This window comes from Sceloporus occidentalis, unplaced genomic scaffold (assembly GCF_023333645.1).
Source record: "Sceloporus occidentalis isolate IW3139 unplaced genomic scaffold, rSceOcc1.0.p SCAF_9, whole genome shotgun sequence".
Lineage (NCBI taxonomy): Eukaryota > Metazoa > Chordata > Lepidosauria > Squamata > Phrynosomatidae > Sceloporus > Sceloporus occidentalis.
This window is the reverse complement of record NW_028316989.1, coordinates 1116005-1139538: the sequence shown is the minus strand read 5'-3', so window position 1 is coordinate 1139538 and position 23534 is coordinate 1116005. Positions and strand designations below refer to the sequence as shown.

General features: G+C 47.0%; 2 protein-coding genes across 2 annotated transcripts; one reads left to right on the top strand and one right to left on the bottom strand.

Moving 5' to 3' along the window:
• Positions 1–45: 45 nt before the first annotated feature.
• LOC149306665 (pre-rRNA-processing protein TSR1 homolog) lies at positions 46–8911 on the bottom strand. The gene is made up of 15 exons (XM_089538608.1): positions 8557–8911; positions 7676–7779; positions 7367–7583; positions 6528–6662; positions 5847–6268; positions 5563–5722; positions 5034–5200; positions 4527–4723; positions 3856–4018; positions 3374–3484; positions 2994–3126; positions 1971–2087; positions 1465–1605; positions 456–530; positions 46–322 (listed from the first exon to the last, which is right to left on the bottom strand). The coding sequence occupies exons 1-15, from the start codon at positions 8735–8737 to the stop codon at positions 147–149; spliced, it is 2499 nt and encodes an 832-aa protein (XP_089394734.1). The 5' UTR covers positions 8738–8911; the 3' UTR covers positions 46–146.
• A 167-nt stretch (positions 8912–9078) lies between these two features.
• On the top strand, positions 9079–23100 carry GMCL1 (germ cell-less 1, spermatogenesis associated). Its single transcript, XM_089537419.1, has 14 exons — positions 9079–9506; positions 13320–13443; positions 14059–14155; positions 14248–14345; positions 15310–15422; positions 15994–16059; positions 16533–16617; positions 16844–16934; positions 17258–17398; positions 18195–18264; positions 18967–19042; positions 19414–19559; positions 20270–20357; positions 20833–23100. The coding sequence occupies exons 1-14, from the start codon at positions 9235–9237 to the stop codon at positions 20956–20958; spliced, it is 1593 nt and encodes a 530-aa protein (XP_089393545.1). The 5' UTR covers positions 9079–9234; the 3' UTR covers positions 20959–23100.
• The last annotated feature ends 434 nt before the right edge of the window (positions 23101–23534 follow it).

Below are 23534 nucleotides of genomic sequence, written 5' to 3'. Positions count from 1 at the left end.
AAGACTGCCAAGAACTCAATAAATAACCCAGAAGACATAAGCAGCTCTTGAAAAGAATACTTCTCTTTTGCAATAAATACAAATGAACCAAGCCAAATGCAAGATTACTCAAATGTTTTTTTTGGATGGATGGTCCTTGCCAGCTGTTAGACCATTTCTTCCTCCTCTTGCAACGACAGGGGGCTTCTGCTCCTCCGGCGTGGCTCTGGCACATAAGGATCATACGTCCATTTGGGGAAGACCCGCTTGTAGAGGGTCATTAGGACAGTGTCCTGGGACTTCAGCTGCCCATCAAACTGACATTTCATGTGGCCATGGGTACCTGGCAGTAGGGAGGAAATAGCCATCTTGAAACACAATGGAGAGGCCTGGTGGTGCACCTAACTGAAAATGCAAACCCACCTCCTGAGTCCACCTGCCCACCCAACCCGTCCCCCAGGGCCTGGCCCACTTACCCAGAGGCTCCTTGATGTGTCCTCGCCGCCCCCACTTTGTCCGAAGCTCCACTGGTTTGAACCACAACACATCCTCTGTAAGACAAGAACAAACAGGATTTACCAACTTGTATATTATATGCCCTGCTTTCCACTGCTGCAGTTCTCCAAGAATAAGTTCCCCAGGCCTTGCATGTTCACATATGGCCCTGATTTGTCCTTGGCTGGCAGACTGCCCATGAATGCCAACAGCCTCCAAGGAACATCTATGGTACAACCTCCGTATCTGTGGGAATGGTACCTGCCATTTCATTTACCTACATCCGAAATAATATGGTCTCTCTAGGCAACTGGAGATCCTCCAGTATGTCTCTTATAGTCAACGTCTGCCTGAAATATAGGGTTCACTCTTGTCCATGATTTTAACATCTGAGGTAAGTCTGGGGAATGTATCCCACATCAATACAGGTGTCATATTGTATATTATAAATTATAATTCTATTATAAATTTAAAGCACACTTGTTTGCTACAACTGGGACTCAAAGCGGCTTACAAAGATTAATACAGACACGTATAGGTGAAAACATACAAAAAGGTATTGTTAAATTATAAAGACAGGTAAAGCTAAGAAGGAACCCTGCCCAAAAAACTGAAAAGCCATTGTCAAGAGTAAGCAATACTGGATTAGATGGACCAAGGGTCCAATGCAACACAAGGGCTGTTTCTACATTCATTGGCAAAAAAAATCCCAGCTAACCTCTAGCTTCTCCAGACAGAGCCTGGAAACAACTCCAGTCTGAAACCCTCAGAAGCCACAATTGCCAGTCAGAGTTGACAATATTGGGCTAGACGAACTACAATGGTCTCACTCGAGATTATAAGCAGCTTCCCTAAGTTTGTGTCCTTTCAGAGCAATACAAGGTCACTCTGGTCTCTGCAATCTGCTGACCAAATGAGACCATGGAAGCAGCCATGCTCGGCATTCCTCCAGGCTGCACCCTACAAAAGACTCTTCCTTTGGCCCCGTACCTCTGTTGAAGAACATGTAGCGCACAACAGCCATCTTCCGGTGGATCTTGAAAGGATGACCGCTGAGCACAACCCGCTTGATGACCAGCCTGTTGGGGTCTACGCTGAGCAGGGAGCCGGTGGCCAGGAGGCTGTGCACTCCTGAAAAGAAATCACTATCAAGCGTGATCCTAAATGGGCAACTGGACTCATCCCAATGTTACAGGGTTTGTTTTGGTAAGGTGAATCAAGGTTTCCCCCTCCATCCTTCTGACTGCAAACCCCATGTATTTACAAGTCACTTTCCCACTGCTCAGAGGGGTCTGAACCTACCCCAGCATTCAAATCATTACACCACATTAGGTCTCAATGGTTTGTTACTGTAGTTCTGTGCTTTCAACTCTGACTTATTGTGAACCTCTCACAGGATTATTATTAATTTTTTGCAAATTTTATTCAAAGGTTTGTCACTAAGGCCTCACAAAGACACAGCAAAGAGCAAGCGGCCTCCCCCAGCCCAAACTCACCATCGCTCTCCTGTTTGAACAGCAACACAGAAGCTGGTGGGAAGGTGATGGGAGCATAGACAGTGGCCACTGTGGCCATGTCTGCACGCAGAAACTGCTCCAGCTTGTGCTTATCTCCTGGGGGAGAGAAGGTGCTGTTTTTAAAATCATATTGCTTTCATTTTGGAAAGACTTCTGTCCCTTATTTATCTACATGAACAGATCTGGGACTGCCCTTGCATTCATATTGGGAGGGAGGAAAATGCACATTTGGGCACGCACCAGATCTTATGTGAATCCTGATCTTCTGGAATGCTCAACCCACTTCACCATGCTGATTCTAAACAATAGGGGTTTCTTGGCAAGATTTACTCAAAGAGAGGTTTTGCTGTTACCTTCATCTGAAAGAGTGTGACTTGCTCAAGGTCACCTAAAGCGTTTCCACGGCTTGGTAAGGATTCAAACCCTGGTCTACTCAAGTCAGGTTCCAACACTGAAACCATTACAGCACACTTAAGCTGGATCCCACAGTCACACAACTTAATGTGTGATGGGCACAAGGACCTTGAGCTCATCAACTATGTGACAGCCAAACCCACCAAGTCAAAAATGTGTGTGGGAGAGGGTACTGTGTGGGCACACTTGTGGATCACCTGGCTGCACTACTGACTTTCCCTACAGAACCTGCAAGAAATCACAACCCCTTACACAATAATGCTAGAACAGTGTAGTCCAAGAAACCCCCAGAAGTGGAAAGCTGGAAGAGTGCAGGAGGTCCTCTTTTACAAACTGGGTGCCCTGTCCCATTGTCCCCATTCCCTTTTGATGCTGGGACAGAAAAGGAGCTGCCTCACACCAAGTCCAGACTGACAACTGGACCCATATCTCTGTCCCCTCACATCTCACAGAGAAGACCTGGTTCAGCCCGGATACATAGATTTCTGCCACCAGGAAGATGTCCACAAAAGCACACACTCATGTCAACTGCAGGGGCCTCAACTCTTCTCTCAGGGTCTGAGACCAAAAAAGAAACCCCTCTCCCACCTGTGCTATGTTGTGAGTAGAGCGGGGAGGCCCGGAAGCGACGGAACCCACAGTGGATGATGACTTCCTCCTTGGACCGGATGGGATCGCTGTAAGCAGAATGGCGTCTCACCAGGAAGTTCAACACAGACATCTGTAGGCCACAAAGTGAAAGGGTGAGGTGCAGCCTTTTGCCAGGAGCATTTTGAACCCAGGCTGGGCCCAAATTGACATCCTTCCTGCAGGATGTGGGAGCCCAGATCACCAGAGGATCATCCATAGACACTGAATAGGTCCTGACATGGTGGTGAAAAGCAACTGCAGGTGTACTGGGAGAACAGGGCTGCCAAGCTGCTCTTTGCCACACAAAGTACAGGGCAGCGCATCACCCTTGGACTCACCTTCTGTTCATACGGAAGCAATGCGAAGAACACCAGTGGACCCCCTTGTTGGAAACTCTCCATGACAGAGATGGGGACATGGTCAATGTGAAGCGTGATGTACCATCCCACCTGTGAAAAGGCAGGAAGAGGGGTTGAAGTGAGGAGGCCTTGGCACCCCCTAGACACAGGCAGCGGATGCCATCAACATCATGCTAACAGAAACGCTGGATACAGGTGACAGGAAGAGGTGATCTCTCCCCAGTGATGTACTTAAAAGAGAGATTAGAAAATAGTTCCTAATTATTTGGGGCCTATTCAGTCCAGGAGTGGTGGTTTACCAATTTAGGTATCCCTTCTAATTTTGTTTTCCAAATTCAGGGCACTTGAGCTGTGAAGGGAAGTTGGGGGGGGCGTATAAAAAGGGGGTGTGGGGCCCCACTCCTGGTCTACGGGGAATGACTGATCCCAAAAGGGAAACAAAGACACCAGCTAGGCCTCACCTCAGCTCCCTCGCCCTCTTCTCTCTCCAGTTGCCGGAAGATGTGCTTCCTCGTCCGGGAGAAATCTTGGAACTGGAAGATCCGGGCGTAGTCCCTGGGCAGGTTCTCTTTAGGGTCCCATGGAGATGTCCGGAAGCTTTTCAGTCCTCTGTACTTTTGGAACCTGTTGGTCAGAAGGGGTCAGCTCTTAAGCTCAGGATTCTGCAGCCTTGGCTTTCTGGTGTCACTCACACCTAGGGTTGCCATAATTGTCCACTTTTACCAGGGACAAAATGTGGAACAAATTCAAGACCAAACTGTAGGACAACTGCAGGACAAAACTCAGCCCAAAATGTAGGACATTGAAGAAAAATGGTGGACCTTAAATGTCCTACATTTTGAGCTGAGTTTTGTCCTGCAGTTGCCCTACAGTTTGGTCTTGAATTTGTCCTACATTTTGTCCCTGGTAAAAGTGGACAATTATGGCAGCCCTACTCACACCCAACTCAGGGCCTCCTGTTCCTATTACCCTAATCTCACAAATCACCCACAGCAGCAGGGCTACATTCCCACCACAAAGCCAAACAGGCTAGTCTGGGAGGAAGTAGATCAGAGGAAGCCCCCACTGCAGTGGATGGATGCCATCAAGAAAGCCAACTCGGTACCCATTTCTCACAGCCTTCGGTTCTTACCGGATCCGGGCAGCCACATCCCGAGGGGTGTCCACCTCGTCTGGAAACATCTCCTGCTGCCGTTCCTGCTTGTATTTCTCCAGCATTGCCTCATCTTCCTCCATCTTCTCATCCTCTTGATCAACCTCCGGAAGTGTCATGGTATCACATTCTTCTTCCTCAGTAATTTCTTCCTCTTCCTCACTGCTGCTCCCATCCTGGCACATGAAAAAAATAGCCCATGTGGGGTTTGGTGAGACTAGAAGAGAATTACTGAACAGCACCAATGCCGCAGGGACTTAAACTAACATGAAGACCTGCAGATGATGAGATGGAACTTTTATATCAAGAGAAGGGGGGGGGGGCACACAAAAAAAGGTAATCTGAGCAAACAGCAAGTCAAGACTGGCTGGACACATAACTATAGAAAATCTTCTTATCTCTCTGCCTTCCATTCTTTTGCTGGTGGGGGAAGTGGGCTTTTTTAACTAAAGAAATTGGAAACAGTGCTGATCCCCCCACCATTACCTGAGAGACAGCCTCTTCCATAAGATCATTGCCTTCATCCTCTTCATCTTCTTCCTCCTCTTCACTGCCGTTTTTCCATTCTTCGTCATTAAGGATCCAGGCGGCCTGGTAGGCAGATGTGCCTTTGGGGACCCTCTTGGATGTTTTCTTGCTCTGCTCAAGCGACTCTGTGAACATGTGCAGAAGAGGAGTTACTTAGCACCACACACACCCTACCAAAACCCTAAAATGGAGTTTGTCTAGCCAGAACAACATTACAATCCGCTCTGCCTCCAAGCACCAATGAAATGGAGCTAACGTATGACAGAGTGCATGGCTGGCATCCAATCTTACAAAGATGAATATTCCAAAACCCAAGTTTCTAAACTAAGAATGGGTGCTTCCTGCAAGGAAGGGGGATCTTTACTTAGATCAGAACCAGCTAAAAGCCAATCCAAGCCTCCTCTTCCTCTCCTTGCTGAAAATGGAGAGTAAACAAAATGGCTGGCCCTGGCAGAGAGAAGAGACAAAGCCGTTCTCAGCAACTGACCTTCCGCCTCCTTCAGCTCTTCCTCTGTGGGCCAGGTCTGCTCTCCATCCATGGGATCAGGAACTACTTCTGACTGCAGCGACTCCTGCTTGCTCGGGTCAGCCTTGCTCAACACCGTCACATCCTCCTCCATTTCATCTACTGCACTGACCATGTCATCCTAAGCACCAAGAGAGGGTTACTCAAACAGTGGGAGAAAAACAGCAGCCATCCCACACTAGCACTTCTTCCCCCCCCCCCCCCGCCTTTCTTTTAAGCTTACCCCACTAGGCTACAGGACCCACCTGCTCCCCCATCCTCCTTGGTGCTGCTATGGTGACACGGGGGTTCAGCACAAAGGGCTCCCTGGGGGCATCCATCTGAATCATCTGGAAGTCCCCATGTCCCACGATGTGCACCAAGTTGTTCACGTTCAGACGTTGCCCTCTCACATAGCCAGACACCTTCAGGGTCCCCACCAAAGCACTGTCTGAGCTGGGCACAAATTCAGCAGCCTCTGCCAGTAGGTGGGGACGCCGGTCCCGGAAGGCCAGGTGGCGTTGCTTCTGGCTGGCGAAGTGTTGGAGGAGCAGCGCTGACTCCTGCTCCGTGTTGAGGGGAAAGAGTTTGGCTTCAGGGAATCTCTTCTCGATGGCTTTGCTCAGCTTTTTCCGGCACTCCATTTGCTTCTTCAGTGGCTGGCCAGCAAGACCCTGAACAGCAAGGCCTGCAGGGGACAAACAACTGGTTGTGTCTCAATGGAGAAACTGGCCCTAAGAAGCTAAGGAGAATAAGAATAACTCCACCCCTGGACCAAGACAGGACTGGTTGTGCATGATGCCAGCATACAAACTGCAAAAATATAACAGCACAGACTGGAAGACCACTGGTTTTCCTTCAAGACATCCTGTATCCCTTACAAGGGATGGTATAAAAGCTGGAAGGTGCTCTCCTGCTAAGTCAGCAGCCTTTTACATGACACTCACCATAGCTAGGGAGCCCTTGGGCAAAGATGCAGGAGAGGCAGTGATCCCCAGCAGCGTCCCAGCCTTCCAGAGGATCCAGCACAAAGAGGAGTGTATCAGCAACCTTGGCAAGGTCCAGCACAGTATGGAGGTTCCCTGGATGACAAGAATGGTGTGTATAACCAAAGGTGAAAATCCAAAAGCTTGGGAAAATCTGCAGGCTTAGAAAAATCAGTGGTGTAAGAAAGGGACAAAATCTCTGCATGTAGGAAAGAAAAAAATTAGCATACCTGGCAACTGAGATTCTTTTAAGAATCCCTGCAGACTGATTTTAAAATTGTAATCCCATGAAGGAGGCCATAAAAATATTTTCAGGCCAAATGCATTGTGCTATTTTCAAGAATAAAACCATCTTTCTTTTCCACACCTGAGACACCCAAAACACACTGCAGAAATAATCCGGTTTGAGACCGCTTTAACTGCCCTGGCTCAATGTCAGGGAAATCTGGGAAATGGAGTTTTGTGAGACATTTAGCCTTCTCTGTCAGAGAGGTCTGGTACCACAATAACTACATTTCCCAGGATTCCCCAGCACTGAGCCAGGACAGTTAAAGCGATCTCAAACCAGATTATCTCTGCAGTATGTTTTGGACCAAAGCCTACTTTTCCACATCCTGAGACTTTGTCTCTTTCCTGCACCACATTCAACTGATGTTTCCAATCATCTTCACTCTTGGAAGAATCAGCACCAACTATGATACGAAAAGTGAATAAAAGTTACTTTCAAACGAATGGCATGGAGGGGGATGCAGCTGACCATGCTAGAAGAGCAGAGCCCATGCGCAAAAGAGCACCCTTACCTGTGTCGGCCACCACAAAACGCCACCGTAGCTTGAATCGCGGGCACAGCAAGGCAAAGCCTGGTGGGCCCACCTCAGTTTGGCATACAACGGATGCCCCATCGCTCTGGAACAACTTCAAGGCATGTTGGGTGATGATGTTTTTGTGCAGCGGCACCACCAACACCAGGTGCGGCGGCCCATCCTTGCGGCCCAGGTTCCGCTTCTCTTCCAGTACCTGTGACCAAAGAGCAAAGCGTGACTCCCTCTCGCCTCACTTTGCGGCATCGGGAAGGTGAAGAGCGTCCATCTTGCTCTTTGCCGACTCACCGCTTCCCTGCGCTGCCGCCGGAGCTGCCAGGCGCGGTTCTTGCGGTCCAACTTGGCCAAGTTGCGGTGCTGCTGCTGGCTGAGTGTCTTTGCAGGGATCCGGCCTGGGAAGGAGGAAAGCAAGCATTTAGAGACATCTATATGTGATATTTTATGAATTTTATAATTGTTGTTTTCTCTCATTTGTAAAGCGTGATGTAAAGCCTATGGCGCTATATAAATAATTGTAATAATAATAATAATAATAATAACCCACACTGTTGTTGTTATTTGTTAAGGAAGACATCCTCTGAGGTTGCCTCCATACTGCAGGACTAATGCAGTTTGAGACCGCTTTTAACTGCCATGGCTCAATATTGTGGAATTCTGGGAACTGTAGTTTGCTGTGGCAGCAGAGTCCACTAATAGAGAAGACTTGGGTCCAAAAAACCCACTGTGGAAATAATCCAGTTTGAGACTGCTTTAACTGCCAGTGATAAGGAAATCTGTTTCTGCAGTGCGTTTGGGACCTTAATGTCGCATAAAACTCCAATTCCCAGAATTCCCCAGTAGCACAAAGCACTAGTTTGGCAGTAATTACCAATATCTCTGAGGGCAGGGAACCACTCTGAGAATTTCTGGGGTTGAAGAGCGGAGTAGCAAATGCCCATAGACACCAAACGACCACCGTCCTCAGCATCATGACAGTCAGAGCCCGCCTTGGACCAGGGACTCTGGGAGAGCTGGGTTCGAAGGCTCACCGGGTGACACTCTCTCAGCCTCTTTCCGAACAAAACGCCTCGAAGGCACCCAGGAACCATTATTATCAGCCAATTTACACCCAAGGAGGAAGAATTGCTTAATATAATTAGCATAAATCTGCATAAGCCACGCCCCCTCACCGCCCTGCCTCCTGGCGTTGTTCCCTCGGTGCTTCCCGGCCTTGTGAGGCTTATTCTGCTGCTTCAAGGCCCCCGGTCGGTGCCCTCCGCCAGCCTCCTTCGCCATGGTCTCCACAGCACTACTGTTCCTCCCTTCTTCCGGTTCCACGCCGGAAGTATAGCACTGTATGCTTGCAACCATAGAGAGTACGAAAGGGCCACTCTAGTCTGGGCTTTCATCTCTATGCTCGCTCAAGCTTTGTTTTGGACTCCATCTCCCAGAGCTCTTTGCAAGTCTGAGTTCAAAGGCATAGCTTTGTTAGTCTCTGGAATCAGCATGTAGTGAGATCTTGTAGCACCTTGAGACTAACTAAACAAAGAAGCCAATGGCAGGAGCTTTCGTAGACTCTTAAGCCCGCTTTCTCAGAGGCATTGGGTGGGTAGGGATTGTGGGAGATGTAGTCCTAAAGCTCTGGTGAAAGGCGGTCCACGTATGCGTCGAAGAGCACGCATGCGCCGTAGCTCTGCAGCGCTAATGGCGGCGGTTGGGAGTCGTCGAGGGCTGCGCAGTGCGCATGCGCGGTAACTCGTCAGCAGCTGTGGCAATAATGGCAGCGGCGGCTGAGGCGGTTGGAAGGAAGCCGTTGAAGGATTCCTTCCCTCGATGAGGAGGAGAAGGCGAAGGAGGAGGAGGCGGCCATGGGCTCCCTGAGCAGCCGGGTCTGGAAAGGCCGGGAGGCCTCGGGCGGAGGAGCCCAGGGGTCGCCGTCTTCGTCTTCCTCCTCGCTGCCTTCGTCGCCTCGGGCGCCGCTGAGAGGGAGCCGCTTCCGCAGAGGAGGAGGCAAGAGGAAGAGGGCGGACAGGCCCAGCACCGAGACCGAGAGCGACGAGGAGGACGAGGACGAGGACGGCGGTGGCGGCGAGGAAGGGGGCGGGCGGCGCCAGGACAGGATCCTCAACACCCCCCGGAGGTCGGCATTGGCCCACGGAGGAGCCCTGCAGCAGGAGACGGGCCCAGAGGGAAGCCGATGAGGAAACACTGGCCCAGAGGGGATGGTCACGGAATACTTGGCCTGGAAAGCAGTGGGGAATCCCTGGGCCATGGAGGATTACTGCCCCCTGGGGAAGCATTCCCCCGTCATTCCCTATGGGCCAGTCTTCCCCAATGATTCTCTATGGGCCAGCCTTCCCCAATGATTCCCTATGAGCCAGCCTTCCCCAATGATTCCCTATGGGCCAGCCTTCCCCAATGATTCCCTATGGGCCAGTCTTCTCCAATCATTCCCTATGGGCCAGCCTTCCCCAATGATTCCCTATGGGCCAGTCTTCTCCAATCATTCCCTATGAGCCAGCCTTCCCCAATGATTCCCTATGGGCCAGTCTTCCCCAATGATTCCCTATGGGCCAGCCTTCCCCAATGATTCCCTATGGGCCAGTCTTCCCCAATGATTCTCTATGGGCCAGCCTTCCCCAATGATTCCCTATGAGCCAGCCTTCCCCAATGATTCCCTATGGGCCAGCCTTCCCCAATGATTCCCTATGGGCCAGCCTTCCCCAATGATTCCCTATGGGCCAGTCTTCCCCAATGATTCTCTATGGGCCAGCCTTCCCCAATGATTCCCTATGAGCCAGCCTTCCCCAATGATTCCCTATGGGCCAGCCTTCCCCAATGATTCCCTATGGGCCAGCCTTCCCCAATGATTCCCTATGGGCCAGTCTTCCCCAATGATTCTCTATGGGCCAGCCTTCCCCAATGATTCCCTATGAGCCAGCCTTCCCCAATGATTCCCTATGGGCCAGCCTTCCCCAATGATTCCCTATGGGCCAGCCTTCCCCAATGATTCCCTATGGGCCAGCCTTCCCCAATGATTCCCTATGGGCCAGCCTTCCCCAATGATTCCCTATGGGCCAGCCTTCCCCAATGATTCCCTATGGGCCAGCCTTCCCCAATGATTCCCTATGGGCCAGCCTTCCCCAATGATTCCCTATGGGCCAGTCTTCCCCAATGATTCCCTATGGGCCAGCCTTCCCCAATGATTCTCTATGGGCCAGCCTTCCCCAATGATTCCCTATGGGCCAGCCTTCCCCAATGATTCTCTATGGGCCAGCCTTCCCCAATGATTCTCTATGGGCCAGCCTTCCCCAATGATTCCCTATGAGCCAGCCTTCCCCAATGATTCCCTATGGGCCAGTCTTCCCCAATGATTCCCTATGGGCCAGCCTTCCCCAATGATTCCCTATGAGCCAGCCTTCCCCAATGATTCCCTATGGGCCAGCCTTCCCCAATGATTCCCTATGGGCCAGCCTTCCCCAATGATTCCCTATGGGCCAGCCTTCCCCAATGATTCCCTATGGGCCAGCCTTCCCCAATGATTCCCTATGAGCCAGCCTTCCCCAATGATTCCCTATGGGCCAGCCTTCCCCAATGATTCCCTATGGGCCAGTCTTCTCCAATCATTCCCTATGGGCCAGCCTTCCCCAATGATTCCCTATGGGCCAGTCTTCTCCAATCATTCCCTATGAGCCAGCCTTCCCCAATGATTCCCTATGGGCCAGTCTTCCCCAATGATTCCCTATGGGCCAGCCTTCCCCAATGATTCCCTATGGGCCAGTCTTCCCCAATGATTCTCTATGGGCCAGCCTTCCCCAATGATTCCCTATGAGCCAGCCTTCCCCAATGATTCCCTATGGGCCAGCCTTCCCCAATGATTCCCTATGGGCCAGCCTTCCCCAATGATTCCCTATGGGCCAGTCTTCCCCAATGATTCTCTATGGGCCAGCCTTCCCCAATGATTCCCTATGAGCCAGCCTTCCCCAATGATTCCCTATGGGCCAGCCTTCCCCAATGATTCCCTATGGGCCAGCCTTCCCCAATGATTCCCTATGGGCCAGTCTTCCCCAATGATTCTCTATGGGCCAGCCTTCCCCAATGATTCCCTATGAGCCAGCCTTCCCCAATGATTCCCTATGGGCCAGCCTTCCCCAATGATTCCCTATGGGCCAGCCTTCCCCAATGATTCCCTATGGGCCAGCCTTCCCCAATGATTCCCTATGGGCCAGCCTTCCCCAATGATTCCCTATGGGCCAGCCTTCCCCAATGATTCCCTATGGGCCAGCCTTCCCCAATGATTCCCTATGGGCCAGTCTTCCCCAATGATTCCCTATGGGCCAGTCTTCCCCAATGATTCCCTATGGGCCAGCCTTCCCCAATGATTCTCTATGGGCCAGCCTTCCCCAATGATTCTCTATGGGCCAGCCTTCCCCAATGATTCCCTATGAGCCAGCCTTCCCCAATGATTCCCTATGGGCCAGTCTTCCCCAATGATTCCCTATGGGCCAGCCTTCCCCAATGATTCCCTATGAGCCAGCCTTCCCCAATGATTCCCTATGGGCCAGCCTTCCCCAATGATTCCCTATGGGCCAGCCTTCCCCAATGATTCCCTATGGGCCAGTCTTCCCCAATGATTCCCTATGGGCCAGTCTTCCCCAATGATTCTCTATGGGCCAGTCTTCCCCAATGATTCCCTATGGGCCAGCCTTCCCCAATGATTCTCTATGGGCCAGCCTTCCCCAATGATTCTCTATGGGCCAGCCTTCCCCAATGATTCCCTATGAGCCAGCCTTCCCCAATGATTCCCTATGGGCCAGTCTTCCCCAATGATTCCCTATGGGCCAGCCTTCCCCAATGATTCCCTATGAGCCAGCCTTCCCCAATGATTCCCTATGGGCCAGCCTTCCCCAATGATTCCCTATGGGCCAGCCTTCCCCAATGATTCCCTATGGGCCAGCCTTCCCCAATGATTCCCTATGGGCCAGCCTTCCCCAATGATTCCCTATGGGCCAGCCTTCCCCAATGATTCCCTATGGGCCAGTCTTCCCCAATGATTCCCTATGGGCCAGCCTTCCCCAATGATTCCCTATGGGCCAGCCTTCCCCAATGATTCTCTATGGGCCAGCCTTCCCCAATGATTCCCTATGAGCCAGCCTTCCCCAATGATTCCCTATGGGCCAGCCTTCCCCAATGATTCCCTATGGGCCAGCCTTCCCCAATGATTCCCTATGGGCCAGCCTTCCCCAATGATTCCCTATGGGCCAGTCTTCCCCAATGATTCCCTATGGGCCAGCCTTCCCCAATGATTCCCTATGAGCCAGCCTTCCCCAATGATTCCCTATGGGCCAGCCTTCCCCAATGATTCCCTATGGGCCAGCCTTCCCCAACGATTCCCTATGGGCCAGTCTTCCCCAATGATTCCCTATGGGCCAGCCTTCCCCAATGATTCCCTATGAGCCAGCCTTCCCCAATGATTCCCTATGGGCCAGCCTTCCCCAATGATTCCCTATGGGCCAGTCTTCCCCAATCTTCCCCAATGATTCTCTATGGGCCAGTCTTCCCCAATCATTCCCTATGGGCCAGTCTTCCCCAATCATTCCCTATGGGCCAGTCTTCCCCAATCATTCCCTATGGGCCAGTCTTCCCCAATCATTCCCTATGGGCCAGTCTTCCCCAATCATTCCCTATGGGCCAGTCTTCCCCAATGATTCTCTATGGGCCAGCCTTCCCCAATGATTCTCTATGGGCCAGCCTTCCCCAATGATTCCCTATGAGCCAGTCTTCCCCAATGATTCCCTATGGGCCAGTCTTCTCCAATCATTCCCTATGGGCCAGTCTTCCCCAATGATTCCCTATGGGCCAGCCTTCCCCAGTGCTGGACCGTCTCCAAGAGCGGGAGAAGAGCGCAGACCCTTCAGTTTTGTTGATCTCTCATTTCTTTTTCTTCACACAGGAAAAAACTCAAAAGCACTTCCAAGTATATCTATCAGACTCTGTTTCTGAATGGAGAAAACAGCGACGTCAAGATTTGTGCCCTGGGAGAAGAGTGGAACTTGCACAAGATATACCTGTGCCAGGTAGGAGCGCAGCTTTTCTCTCTCCCACAGACACACACTTTCCCAGCAGTTCTTAGCCACATTCCTGTGCCTGTTCAGCAGGGCAAGGGAGTTGGGCAGACCTCAGGACTGTGAAGTCGGAGGCTTTCATGGCCGGCATCCATGGTTTTGTTGTGGGTTTTTCGCGCTCTGTGGCCATGTTCTAGCAGAGTTTCTTCCTGACATTTCACCAGCATCTGTGGATGGCATCTTCAGAGACTTCAGGACTGCAATATCTGGCTTGGTTTCTTGGTAGAAGCCTGGCCTCTACCAACCAGAGCCTGGTGCAAAAGGCAAACGGACGGAATTAGAGAACTCTGAGCTCAGGGTTTTGCTCTGAATACAATGTACCTTTTGTATTGGCAAGCTAAATGTTTTCATATCTGTGGATAAGTAAGCAATTCCTGAGTAAAATCCATCCTCATCAGCGGTGTTATGGTCATAGATTTCTTCCATGGTAAAGAAAGCTACCATAGTGTTTCACAACATAAAAATATGGCAGGGTTATTTTGTACTTTGTTAGCAAGTGTTGTACAGTGTAATTGCTTTTGTACATTTTTTAAAACCTTGAATGAAATGCCGTCTTTCTTTCCGCAGTCTGGCTACTTCTCAAGTATGTTCAGTGGTTCATGGAGGGAATCAGGAATGGATACAATAGAACTGGAAATCCCTGATCAGAATATTGACATTGAAGGTAAGCGAGGATTAGTGTTGCTCTGTTCTGTTCAAGCATGCGGCCTCTGTATGAACATTGGTTTTGATTGCCACGATGGGCTTCCTTTTTAGCTTTACAGGTAGCCTTTGGATCACTTTATCGGGATGATGTTTTAATCAATCCTAGCCGAGTCATTGCTCTTCTGGCCGCAGCCAGCATGCTCCAGTTGGTAAGTGGACGCAGCAACTCTTCTTCTGCACAAGCCCATGAAGGTTGTAAACCACAGGGCTGCCTTAAAAGGTTCAGTCCTGTTTCATATTGTAATGTTGAGCTTTTTATACATGCCGCATGATACTCCCCATCTTCTCCAGTCCTTTCTGTGTTCAAGCACATGCTTTGTGGATAGAAACTCCCAGACACTTGAGGTACATGAGGACAACTACGGCTGCATCCACACTGCAGAAATAGTCCAGTTCGACACCACTTGAACTGTCACAGCTGAGTGCTGTGGAATCTTGGGATAGCTTTAAAAAGTCTCTTCTTGGTGCTTTGATTGCTTCCAAGCAGACCATCCTTGTAACCCAGGGGTAGGCAACCTGCAGCCCACGGGCCGGATGCGGCCCGGCGAGGCCTTGGGACCGGCCCCTGCCCGGTCCTGCCGCCGATTGCCGCCGGGGCCTTTGGGGGGCAATTGTCTATAGAAACATGCATTTATATTAACATTTTTTAAAAAATCTGCAAATTTTTTCACGTGTCCTCCATTTTTTTAAAAAAAGTGTCTTCCATTTGAAAATTTTGTCCTACGTTTGTCCTGGTTTATTTATATATTTATTTTTTAAAAAAATATTTAATTATTTATTTTTTGGCTTCGGCCCCCCAGTTGTCTGAGGGACAGCAACCCGGCCCCCGGCTCAAAAAGGTTGCCTACCCCTGTTGTAACCTCTTATATCTTTCCAACCTGTGAATCTGACCCCCTTCATATTTTACCTACTCTCTAGTAGAAACAATGTATATAACTGTGCCAGATGTCATCTGCAGACTGGAGGCATCTATAATCACTTCCAGGCAAGCAGCCACTATCCTTAAGTAACAAATGGTTCAGGTTCTTGCAGCCAGCTTTTGGAGAGCAATTTGCATGTAGCATTTAGTTTTGGCATTTCCCATTCATTCTGCATCCCTGTGCATTTTTACAGGATGGCTTAATACAGCAGTGTGGTGAGACTATGAAGGAAACCATTAATGCAAAAACTGTGTGCAGTTACTACAATTCTGCAGGAACGTATGGATTAGATTCTTTGAAGAAAAAGTAAGTGTCCATATGTAGCATTCACACAGCAGCAAGCTATATGTAAAGAGAAGGCATTTCTAAAATCACTTGAGGAGCATTTGATGTGATTCTTTAATAGGCATAATATTCCTCCATGTCTGTATCACTTTTTAAACTATTGCGTGCAGGATATCCATGTGACTGTAGAAGGAAAAGCTTTGATTTTAGGGCAGTAAAGTTGGAGAATTGAAAGCTCTTTAAAAGATCTCTGAGTTGGGATTCTTGCCTGTGGTGGGCCGGAGTAATTGACCGGAGGAGAATGGTGGAAGGATGGCATGAGAGACACAGAGAATCGTCTAATGTTTTATAACAGAGAATCATCTAATGATTATAATGTGGGATGCCAGGGGAATGGCAACCATGATGGGATAGCGGGTACTGGAGTAGCCTGAGTGGGTTTTGGGATGACATTTGGTAATTAGAAATAGAAGAGCACCCCTTAAGGTGGCTTGGACCTCTTATGCCAGAGGTTAAATTGCTCAATGATTATATCCTTGAAGTACCATATTATTTTGTGTCCTATGGAAAGTTTAATTTATTTTAAATCTAGGTGTCTCGAATGGCTTTTGAACAACCTGATGACACACCAAAGCGTAGAACTCTTCAAAGAACTCAGGTACTGAAATTTCACTTCTCTTGGAGTATCTCTAAATTGTTTAGAGCAGATTTTTTGTCATCATTGGAGCTTAAGTTCATTGTGAGTATTCAGTTACACAACTTGGAAAAAGAAAAGTAGACAGACACATCCCCCTCTAGGCACCCATGTCAGTTTGGGGAAGGATAATTTAACTTTTGGAGACTGCCATTTTATGTGATTTTGAAAACAGCCACAAGAATGTTAGGTTGTCTATTGTATTCAGGACATTGTATTTCTCCTCTCCCTTTAGATGACTGTTGTCTTTTGTCATATTTTAATTCTGTTTGAATAAAATAAAATAAAGTTAGTCATGACTTGACCTGCCAAATTAATTCCCAAGAGGCTGCATTAAACATGAGTCAATCTAGATCAAGCCCTAAGAGAATAATGTTTACTGTAACAGACTCCAACTTCATATGAATCAGCTCTCATGCCATTTTGTTTTGTTCCAGCATAAGCCTCATGAAGCAGCTGATCAGTTCTTCTAACTTGTTTGTCATGCAAGTGGAGATGGACGTCTACACTGCACTCAAGAAGGTATTAACCCGAAGGCCCCAAACTGGTTTCTCCAGGGATTGGTGGATATCAAATCCAAATTAGCTGTCAATTGCTGTGATGACTGTCTGCTCAAACGTTTGTCAATACAGACAAAAAATCTCTTCAGTATTTTAATTTCTGGTAAAAACTGAATGTATGTGTTTGCAGAAGGACTCGGTTTCTCCAGTGAATAAGTTAAGCTTACAGTGGTCTTGTTTTAAACTAGTGGATGTTCCTTCAGCTGGTGCCTTCTTGGAATGGATCACTAAAACAACTCCTAAGTGAAGCAGATGCCTGGTTTTCCAAACGCCAGAAAGGTATTCTGAGTTACTTTGCTTTCTGAAAATCTAATGTTCTCTGTGTACTTCACAGGATGTTCTTTGCATGCTTCATTAGTAGGCTCTTCCACATATATTAAGAAGTTTTCATACCATATAATTTTGTTTCTGCTTCTCACTAAATAATCTTTGAGGAGGACCTAATTATGTTAAAAATATACTAGATGCAGGTTGGTTTTTTTCTTCTTAAATCAATAGACATCCAGATCTTACTGAGCAATCAAAATGATCTATGCAATGTGTCTAATATATCCATTAGCAAAATGTGTTTGCACTCATCATGGTTCATGGTGATATTGCAGATTTTGATGATGGGATTTCATTCTTGGAATCTGAACAAGGTAGTGCCTTTTTGACCGTCTTCAGACATCTGAGGCTACAGTACATAATCAGCGATTTGGCATCAGCAAGAATTGTTGAGAGAGATAATCTGATACCCACAGGTAAGAATGGACACACCTCATCTTCCCCCCGATCCCCTGGCTGCAGTTTGACTACACGAAATCCAAAGTGAATCTCTAACTGAGGGAGCTATCCCACCCATTCAAGACCAGTTTAATATTCTGCACCCTGGATACTCCTCTCATTTAGTACAATGGTACACTTTTACTCACTAGCTTTGGGAATTTAGTTCACCCCAAAAGTGCAGGCAATCATGAAAGTAACCAGATTGCAGCTTATAGACAGGTTCTGTTTATCTTACCATGAAATAGTATCTGTAAATCTTGGATTTGTCTATCCTTTTTATCATTGTTAGAATCATCCTGAAATCCTAAATAGGGTAATTATCTTCTTCCTTAAACTCTTAGACTTAATCTGAGCACTTGTCAGTTCACCTTGTTCTCATCCTTTCATTTAGATTTCTTTTGTTTCTCAGAATAATTGTTGAGTGTTAACATCTCTAACACAGCGCTACACTCACTCACCACATACCCTTGTCTCAAAGTGCAAAAACCACCTTCTCTCTATCTCTCCATTTAAGAGAGAGAGTTTTCTATGACTGGAGCATGTGTTAGTGTGTCTGTTTTCTTTCATTGAGGTCTTTCAAACAGTGGTCTTTCACCTTGACACAGCTAAGTGGTTTAAGACTGAAAAGGGTGGCAGCATTAGGTTTGGACAGGTTGTGAATTAGTTACTAATGAGTAATGTGTATATGCTTGAAGTTAAAACATTTTACATGCTGATTAGACTGTTGTCCCCCATCCTTAAAAGACTCCCTTTGGCCTCTTTACATTTTAGAATGGCTGTCTTCTGTTTACAAACAGCAGTGGTTTGCCATGCTCAGAGCAGAGCAAGACAATGATATCGGGTATGTATAATCCACCCCTTTCCCTATAATTTTCTTGTGGGCACCCTTTGTTGGTACAGCCATCTTGGAATGCATATCTTGCAGTCAAAAGAGAAAGTAGATATGGCTAGATACGTCCTTTTAAATTCAGCAACCTTTTACAAAGGCAACCTTTTTGCAATGGTTGTAGGCAGGGATCTAGAAGGTGTTTTGATTAACCAGCTTGTGCTTAGTAATGTCCTTTTGATTCCTGAATAAGCAGCATGTTTAACAAGCAGACTCCAGAAAGGAGGCTAAGTCAGGAGCTTTGGTGTAACCAGCAAACAGAAGGTACAGTGCTACCTCGGGTTACGAAATTAATTCGTTCCGCGGCGCCGTTCGTAACCCGATAAATTTCGCAACCCGAAAAGGCGCTGGAAAGCCGCTGGAAAGCCGCTAGCCGCGCTTCCGATTTAAATTTCGCGCCGAAACGCGCCGAAATGAATTTCGTAACCCGAAAAATCTTTCGTTACCCGGAACAGTTTTTTTAAATCTAACTTTTTCGTACCCCGGAAATTTCGTAACGCGGTCAATTCGTATCCCGGGGTACCACTGTATAACCTATTGAAATGTCACCATCATACTTGCAGTTTCTCAGTTGTCTGTGCATCCATTCTGACAGGCTGCTTTTCTTGCCCTTTGGGCAAAACACCATTTTATAGAAGGCTCTTTTGTATGTTCAAGGCCTCAAGAAATTAGTAAGGAGGAGCTTGAAGGAAACAGTATGCGGTGCGGCAGAAAACTTGCAAAGGATGGTGACGTAAGCACTGATATTTTTCCATATATTTTTAACATATGTAATTCATTAGCTGTTTGCATGAGCTGTTGGCTTAAAAATGAACTTTAACACAAGTTGCATTTTTTCATACATGGATCAGTGTACTGCAAGCATTCTTTGTCAGCTGTCTCAAATACAGTATATATTGTGGTGGTACAGCTGCTTGCTATCATGTTGATGATAATCTCAGGAGACCTATTTTTTAAGCAATAAAATTAAATTGAAGTTGTCAGGAAGTTGTAGATTTCCTGTGCTGACATTGATACTTGAAGAGTCAAAATAGGTCAGTGGCCATTCAGAATAAAGGTGTTCATTTGGAGTACTGAAGTAACAAACTTCTTTGTATGCTCAAGTACTGCTGGCGATGGACAGGCTTCAACTTTGGCTTTGATCTGCTGGTCACATACACCAACCGCTACATCATCTTCAAGCGCAACACCCTGAACCAGCCTTGCAGTGGCTCTGTCAGTCTTCAGCCCAGGAGGAACATTGCTTTCAGGTTGGTGCAGCTGCGTATATACCTTCTCCAACACACATGCTCTTTTCCTTGGTCATACTGTGCTATGTTGCCTCATTGTGAAGGACTTGTGCCATCTGGTGCTTCTGTCTTTGTAATCATACGGGTCTCCTGTTAAAGGAACCTTATTAGAAGGTTTTGGAGGGCAGGAGTTTTTCTTCGAATAGCATCAGTTTGTTGTTCCCCCCACACACTTTGGGCTGAGTGGGTCATGCTTCCCTTGTGCCACTGAAGAATATTCTGGCAGTAGAGGGTTGTGTAGTGATGTTTCTCAGAATCTCTTTTCCTCTTCTCCCTGAGCCAGGATTAACCATAATGAGTGTTGTGGAAGCAAAGGCTGAATCCTGTTAACTGCTTGTCAGACTGAAGAACCTTAGACTGGAGAAAATGCAAGGAAGATTTCTCTTGCCCTCCTCCCCAAACTGCTGTAAACGTCCCACAAGCACTAATAACTGCCATGAAATCCATTCAAGTCCTGTTGAAGGGGAAGCAGGGATTTGCTAGCAGCTTGACAGATTCTGTTACGTTTCATTTTTCCTTCTCATCTTCCAAACTGCAGAAAGAGCCTGTACAGGTTCTGGCAAGTGAAATGAGGACTGTAGTAGATGCTCCCTCTTTTCTGATTTGTTTTCCATCTCTTTGCCCCAAGGGGAGGAAAACCCTGTGAAATTTAACTTCTTATCTGTCTTTAGGTTGCGTCTGGCTTCTTTTGATAGCAGTGGAAAGCTTATTGGCAGTAGAACTGTGGGATATCAGATATTAACCCTCGAAAAAGATCAGGTATGAACTTCCTTTGGTTCCTTGTAGATATCATCAAATGAAAAGGATGATTGTTCTCCCTTTGAAAATCTGGTTTCATTTGTAGGTAGCAGCAGGAATGAAAGCAGGGCAAGGGATTGAAGTCCAGCAATGACTATCACAAAATTATTACTGTGGCATAGTATTTGCGTATTTTGAGGGGTTTGTTAACTCCTGTAACCTCCATAGTACCCACTGATATTGAGGTTGAGCTAAAGAGATGTTTCTGTGACCATGTGAAAAGTATGTTTGCAATGCAAGGTAGATGGCATTCAAAGGAGCAGCAGCTGATTTTTTTAAAAATTCACCTGCCACAAATACTAGAAGCTGGATATTAAAATTCTGATGAATGTTGGCTAAGTAGCTTCTCTGCAGCTGCACAGTGTTGGCCAAAATATGTTGCTTTTAGATCGATGGCTTCTCATCCATAAAAGATGACTGTCTGTTGAATTTTCAGGAACAAGTAGTGATGAATCTGGACAGCCGGCTGCTGACTTTCCCTCTGTTTATCTGTTGCAACTTTCTGTATACGTCTCCAAAGAGAAAGGAAAATGAAGGTCAGCCAGAGAACCAAGAAACCTGAGGGTCACCTTTGAAACTTTCTTTCATGACAGCTTTAATCCAAGTGCACTTGACGCACAGTGCGGGAAAGGGATAAAAAGGCCTTACACAATGTAGCAGATAAAAATGCAACTTCCACCCTCATTTGAACACTCCTATGCATATCAGAAAGGGTTCAGATTAGCTGTGCCTCAACTGAGGCATTCTGTGCATCTTCAAGGAGCTGCCAAGAGAGAAGCACTCTACTAGAGACCTGTTATCTCTCCTGCCAGTTACAAAGAGAATTTAAATTTAGCTGATCCAAATGTGAAAAGCACATCTGTACAATCAATGATGACTTTTAACTTAAATATAACCTGGTATTTCTATCAGATGGTTTTGTTTTTCTGACTGAACTCTTGAATATTTAGGGCCTTTTATTGCCTTGACAAAATCCCGCTGTTCTTCAGTGGTTGGACACCGGAGTGCAGCTGACTGGTTTCATTCGTGGGGTTTGTTTTTATTTTATTATTCATTAAGCATTTGGGGCTCGGGTAGATTTCCCAATGAGTTGAAACCTTTATGTAATATAGCCTGTTTCATTTTCAAGATGTATATTTTTAAACATTGGATATGTTGAGATTTTTTTAAAAATTCATTTTGTGGAATACACAGAAGCAGAGAGGAATTTGGTGGCTCAGCAGTTTCAACATGGATGTGTAAACTCCATTGCATAAAGACGGAGGTCACTGTACAAGTAACCGCCACCAATGTGGGATAATGGTCTTTGGCCATTAAAGGCAAGTGCATTCTCTGATACCACAAATGAGTAGAGATGTTTCTGCTTGGATTGCCAAGTCCTGACCCCAACATAGACCACCTGCCTGTATTTAGATTGTTGTGTTCTGTCCACTATGAAGAGCTACCTGCATTAAATTCTGAGTTCCTATGCAGTTTTGAAAGGCACAGGAGGCTTCTCAAGGTCTGGGCTGTTCCCTCTATTTGAGAGAACTAGCTCTCTGCATGTTGGCAGTAAAACCTTGTGTCAGGACCAAAGCACTTGAGTAATGCCTTCATAAACACTCATTCTCCGTCATGTGTCTTATGTGCGTGGAAGCACACAATGCTGTACGTCAGCTTGCCTGCAGGTTTTAGCTAGTAGCCAGTTGGAGCCACGTGTACAAGGTCTTTAAGCATTTTCAGCCGCATTAACCTCTATTTGTATTGGGCAGATAAATCCTGACTCTGCTCAGGAACATGCGAACTTCCGAGTGCCTTTTGAGTTACATGTGCATTCACCCTTTTTTAAGTATTATTTTTAACTGCTGCTTGAGAGAGGTGGTCACTTCCAAAAAGAGCAACCAGAATCAAAGGATTCATGTCCTGAACGGGTGTTTGATGAAAAGGAAAAGTGGTCCATTAAAGTAGCAATGTGAACTACAAATTACTGTGTACATACCTTGGGTCAGGGTGGGGGAATACTATTGAATTACTACCTTTCCATTTTTGTTGATAGCCTATTTTGTAATATTTAATTATATACTGTTTGTATGCTATGTAGATAAAATAACATATTAAGCAAACTGAAGGAATGGCAAATGGTGAATAAACCTGCTATTCAGGGTACATTGTTCTCTTTCACAGCAGTGTCTTGTCTTTGGGATTTCTGTCAAAGGAAAAATCATGATTTAAGCAAGCATCCTCCTCAGGTTCTTGAGCTTCCCTCAAAGAAAAATAGGGGAAAGCATCTTATATTCACCAAAGCCATGCATTTGGTCCCAAAAGACAAAACCTAGACACTTTACAGAATTAAACAGAAGTGAAAAGATCCCATCTGCTGACTTAGGGAAGTAAAGGTGTTTCCTTGCAAACTAGCCTGCTACTACATTACCAGGCTTTACCAGCAGATGGTACTCTATCCCCATGATCTCCTTTGCTGCCAGTTGGTGACCAGCACACTTTTCTTGTCTATGAATAATTTGTTGTTATTGTTGTTGTTATGTGAGCCTTCAAGTCTCTTGCAACTTATGGTGACTCTATTTTCATGGGGTTTTCTTGGCCAGATTTGTACAGAGGGGGTTCGCCTTTGCCTTTCTCAGAGCCTGAGAGAGTGGAACTTGCTCATGGTCAATCATTGGGTTTCCATGGCCATGATTCACATCCAATAAAATTGTAGTGGACTCTTTCCCTGTCTCTTGGCTCCATTGCTCTGTGTCCTTGCTCCATCCTCAATATGGCATCCCTTCAAATATTTAAACATGGCTTAATCTTTCTCTTCTCCAGGTTAAACATCCCCAGCTCCCCCATTTTGTTTTGCTTTGCTTTTTGCTGATGCACACATCGGATGCCTTGTTTTCTCTCCCCCAAAAGTAGCTGGCTGTAGTATATCCTCCAGAGCCTGAGAAGTCCATCTGGTGTCCCACAAGGGTCTTCATCATCTCCTCCTCCTGCTTCTTATCAGAGTATGTCACGGCCATTACCAATCTGTATCTGAGGATTAATGAGGCAACCGACCGGCCTGGGAAGTCTCCTGCTTCTGGTGCTCTTATCTTCAGGGAGCATCTGGCTGAGCAAGAGCAGCTGGGATGATTCATGTCCAGGGGAGATGTCCGATGGGGC

What these genes read in the sequence shown, in the direction of transcription:
- LOC149306665 (XM_089538608.1), bottom strand. Translation starts at nt 8,737, where the DNA reads ATGGTTGCAAGCATACAGTGCTATACTTCCGGCGTGGAACCGGAAGAA. An exon ending in TGGAAGAGGCTGTCTCTCAG is followed by an intron (nt 4,724 to 5,033) that starts GTAATGGTGGGG and finishes TTCATGTGCCAG; the next exon opens with GATGGGAGCAGCAGTGAGGA. An exon ending in AAGAGGGCGAGGGAGCTGAG is followed by an intron (nt 3,485 to 3,855) that starts GTGAGGCCTAGC and finishes GCCTTTTCACAG; the next exon opens with GTGGGATGGTACATCACGCT.
- GMCL1 (XM_089537419.1), top strand. Translation starts at nt 9,235, where the DNA reads ATGGGCTCCCTGAGCAGCCGGGTCTGGAAAGGCCGGGAGGCCTCGGGC. An exon ending in ACAAGATATACCTGTGCCAG is followed by an intron (nt 13,444 to 14,058) that starts GTAGGAGCGCAG and finishes TTCTTTCCGCAG; the next exon opens with TCTGGCTACTTCTCAAGTAT. An exon ending in AGGAGGAACATTGCTTTCAG is followed by an intron (nt 19,560 to 20,269) that starts GTTGGTGCAGCT and finishes ATCTGTCTTTAG; the next exon opens with GTTGCGTCTGGCTTCTTTTG.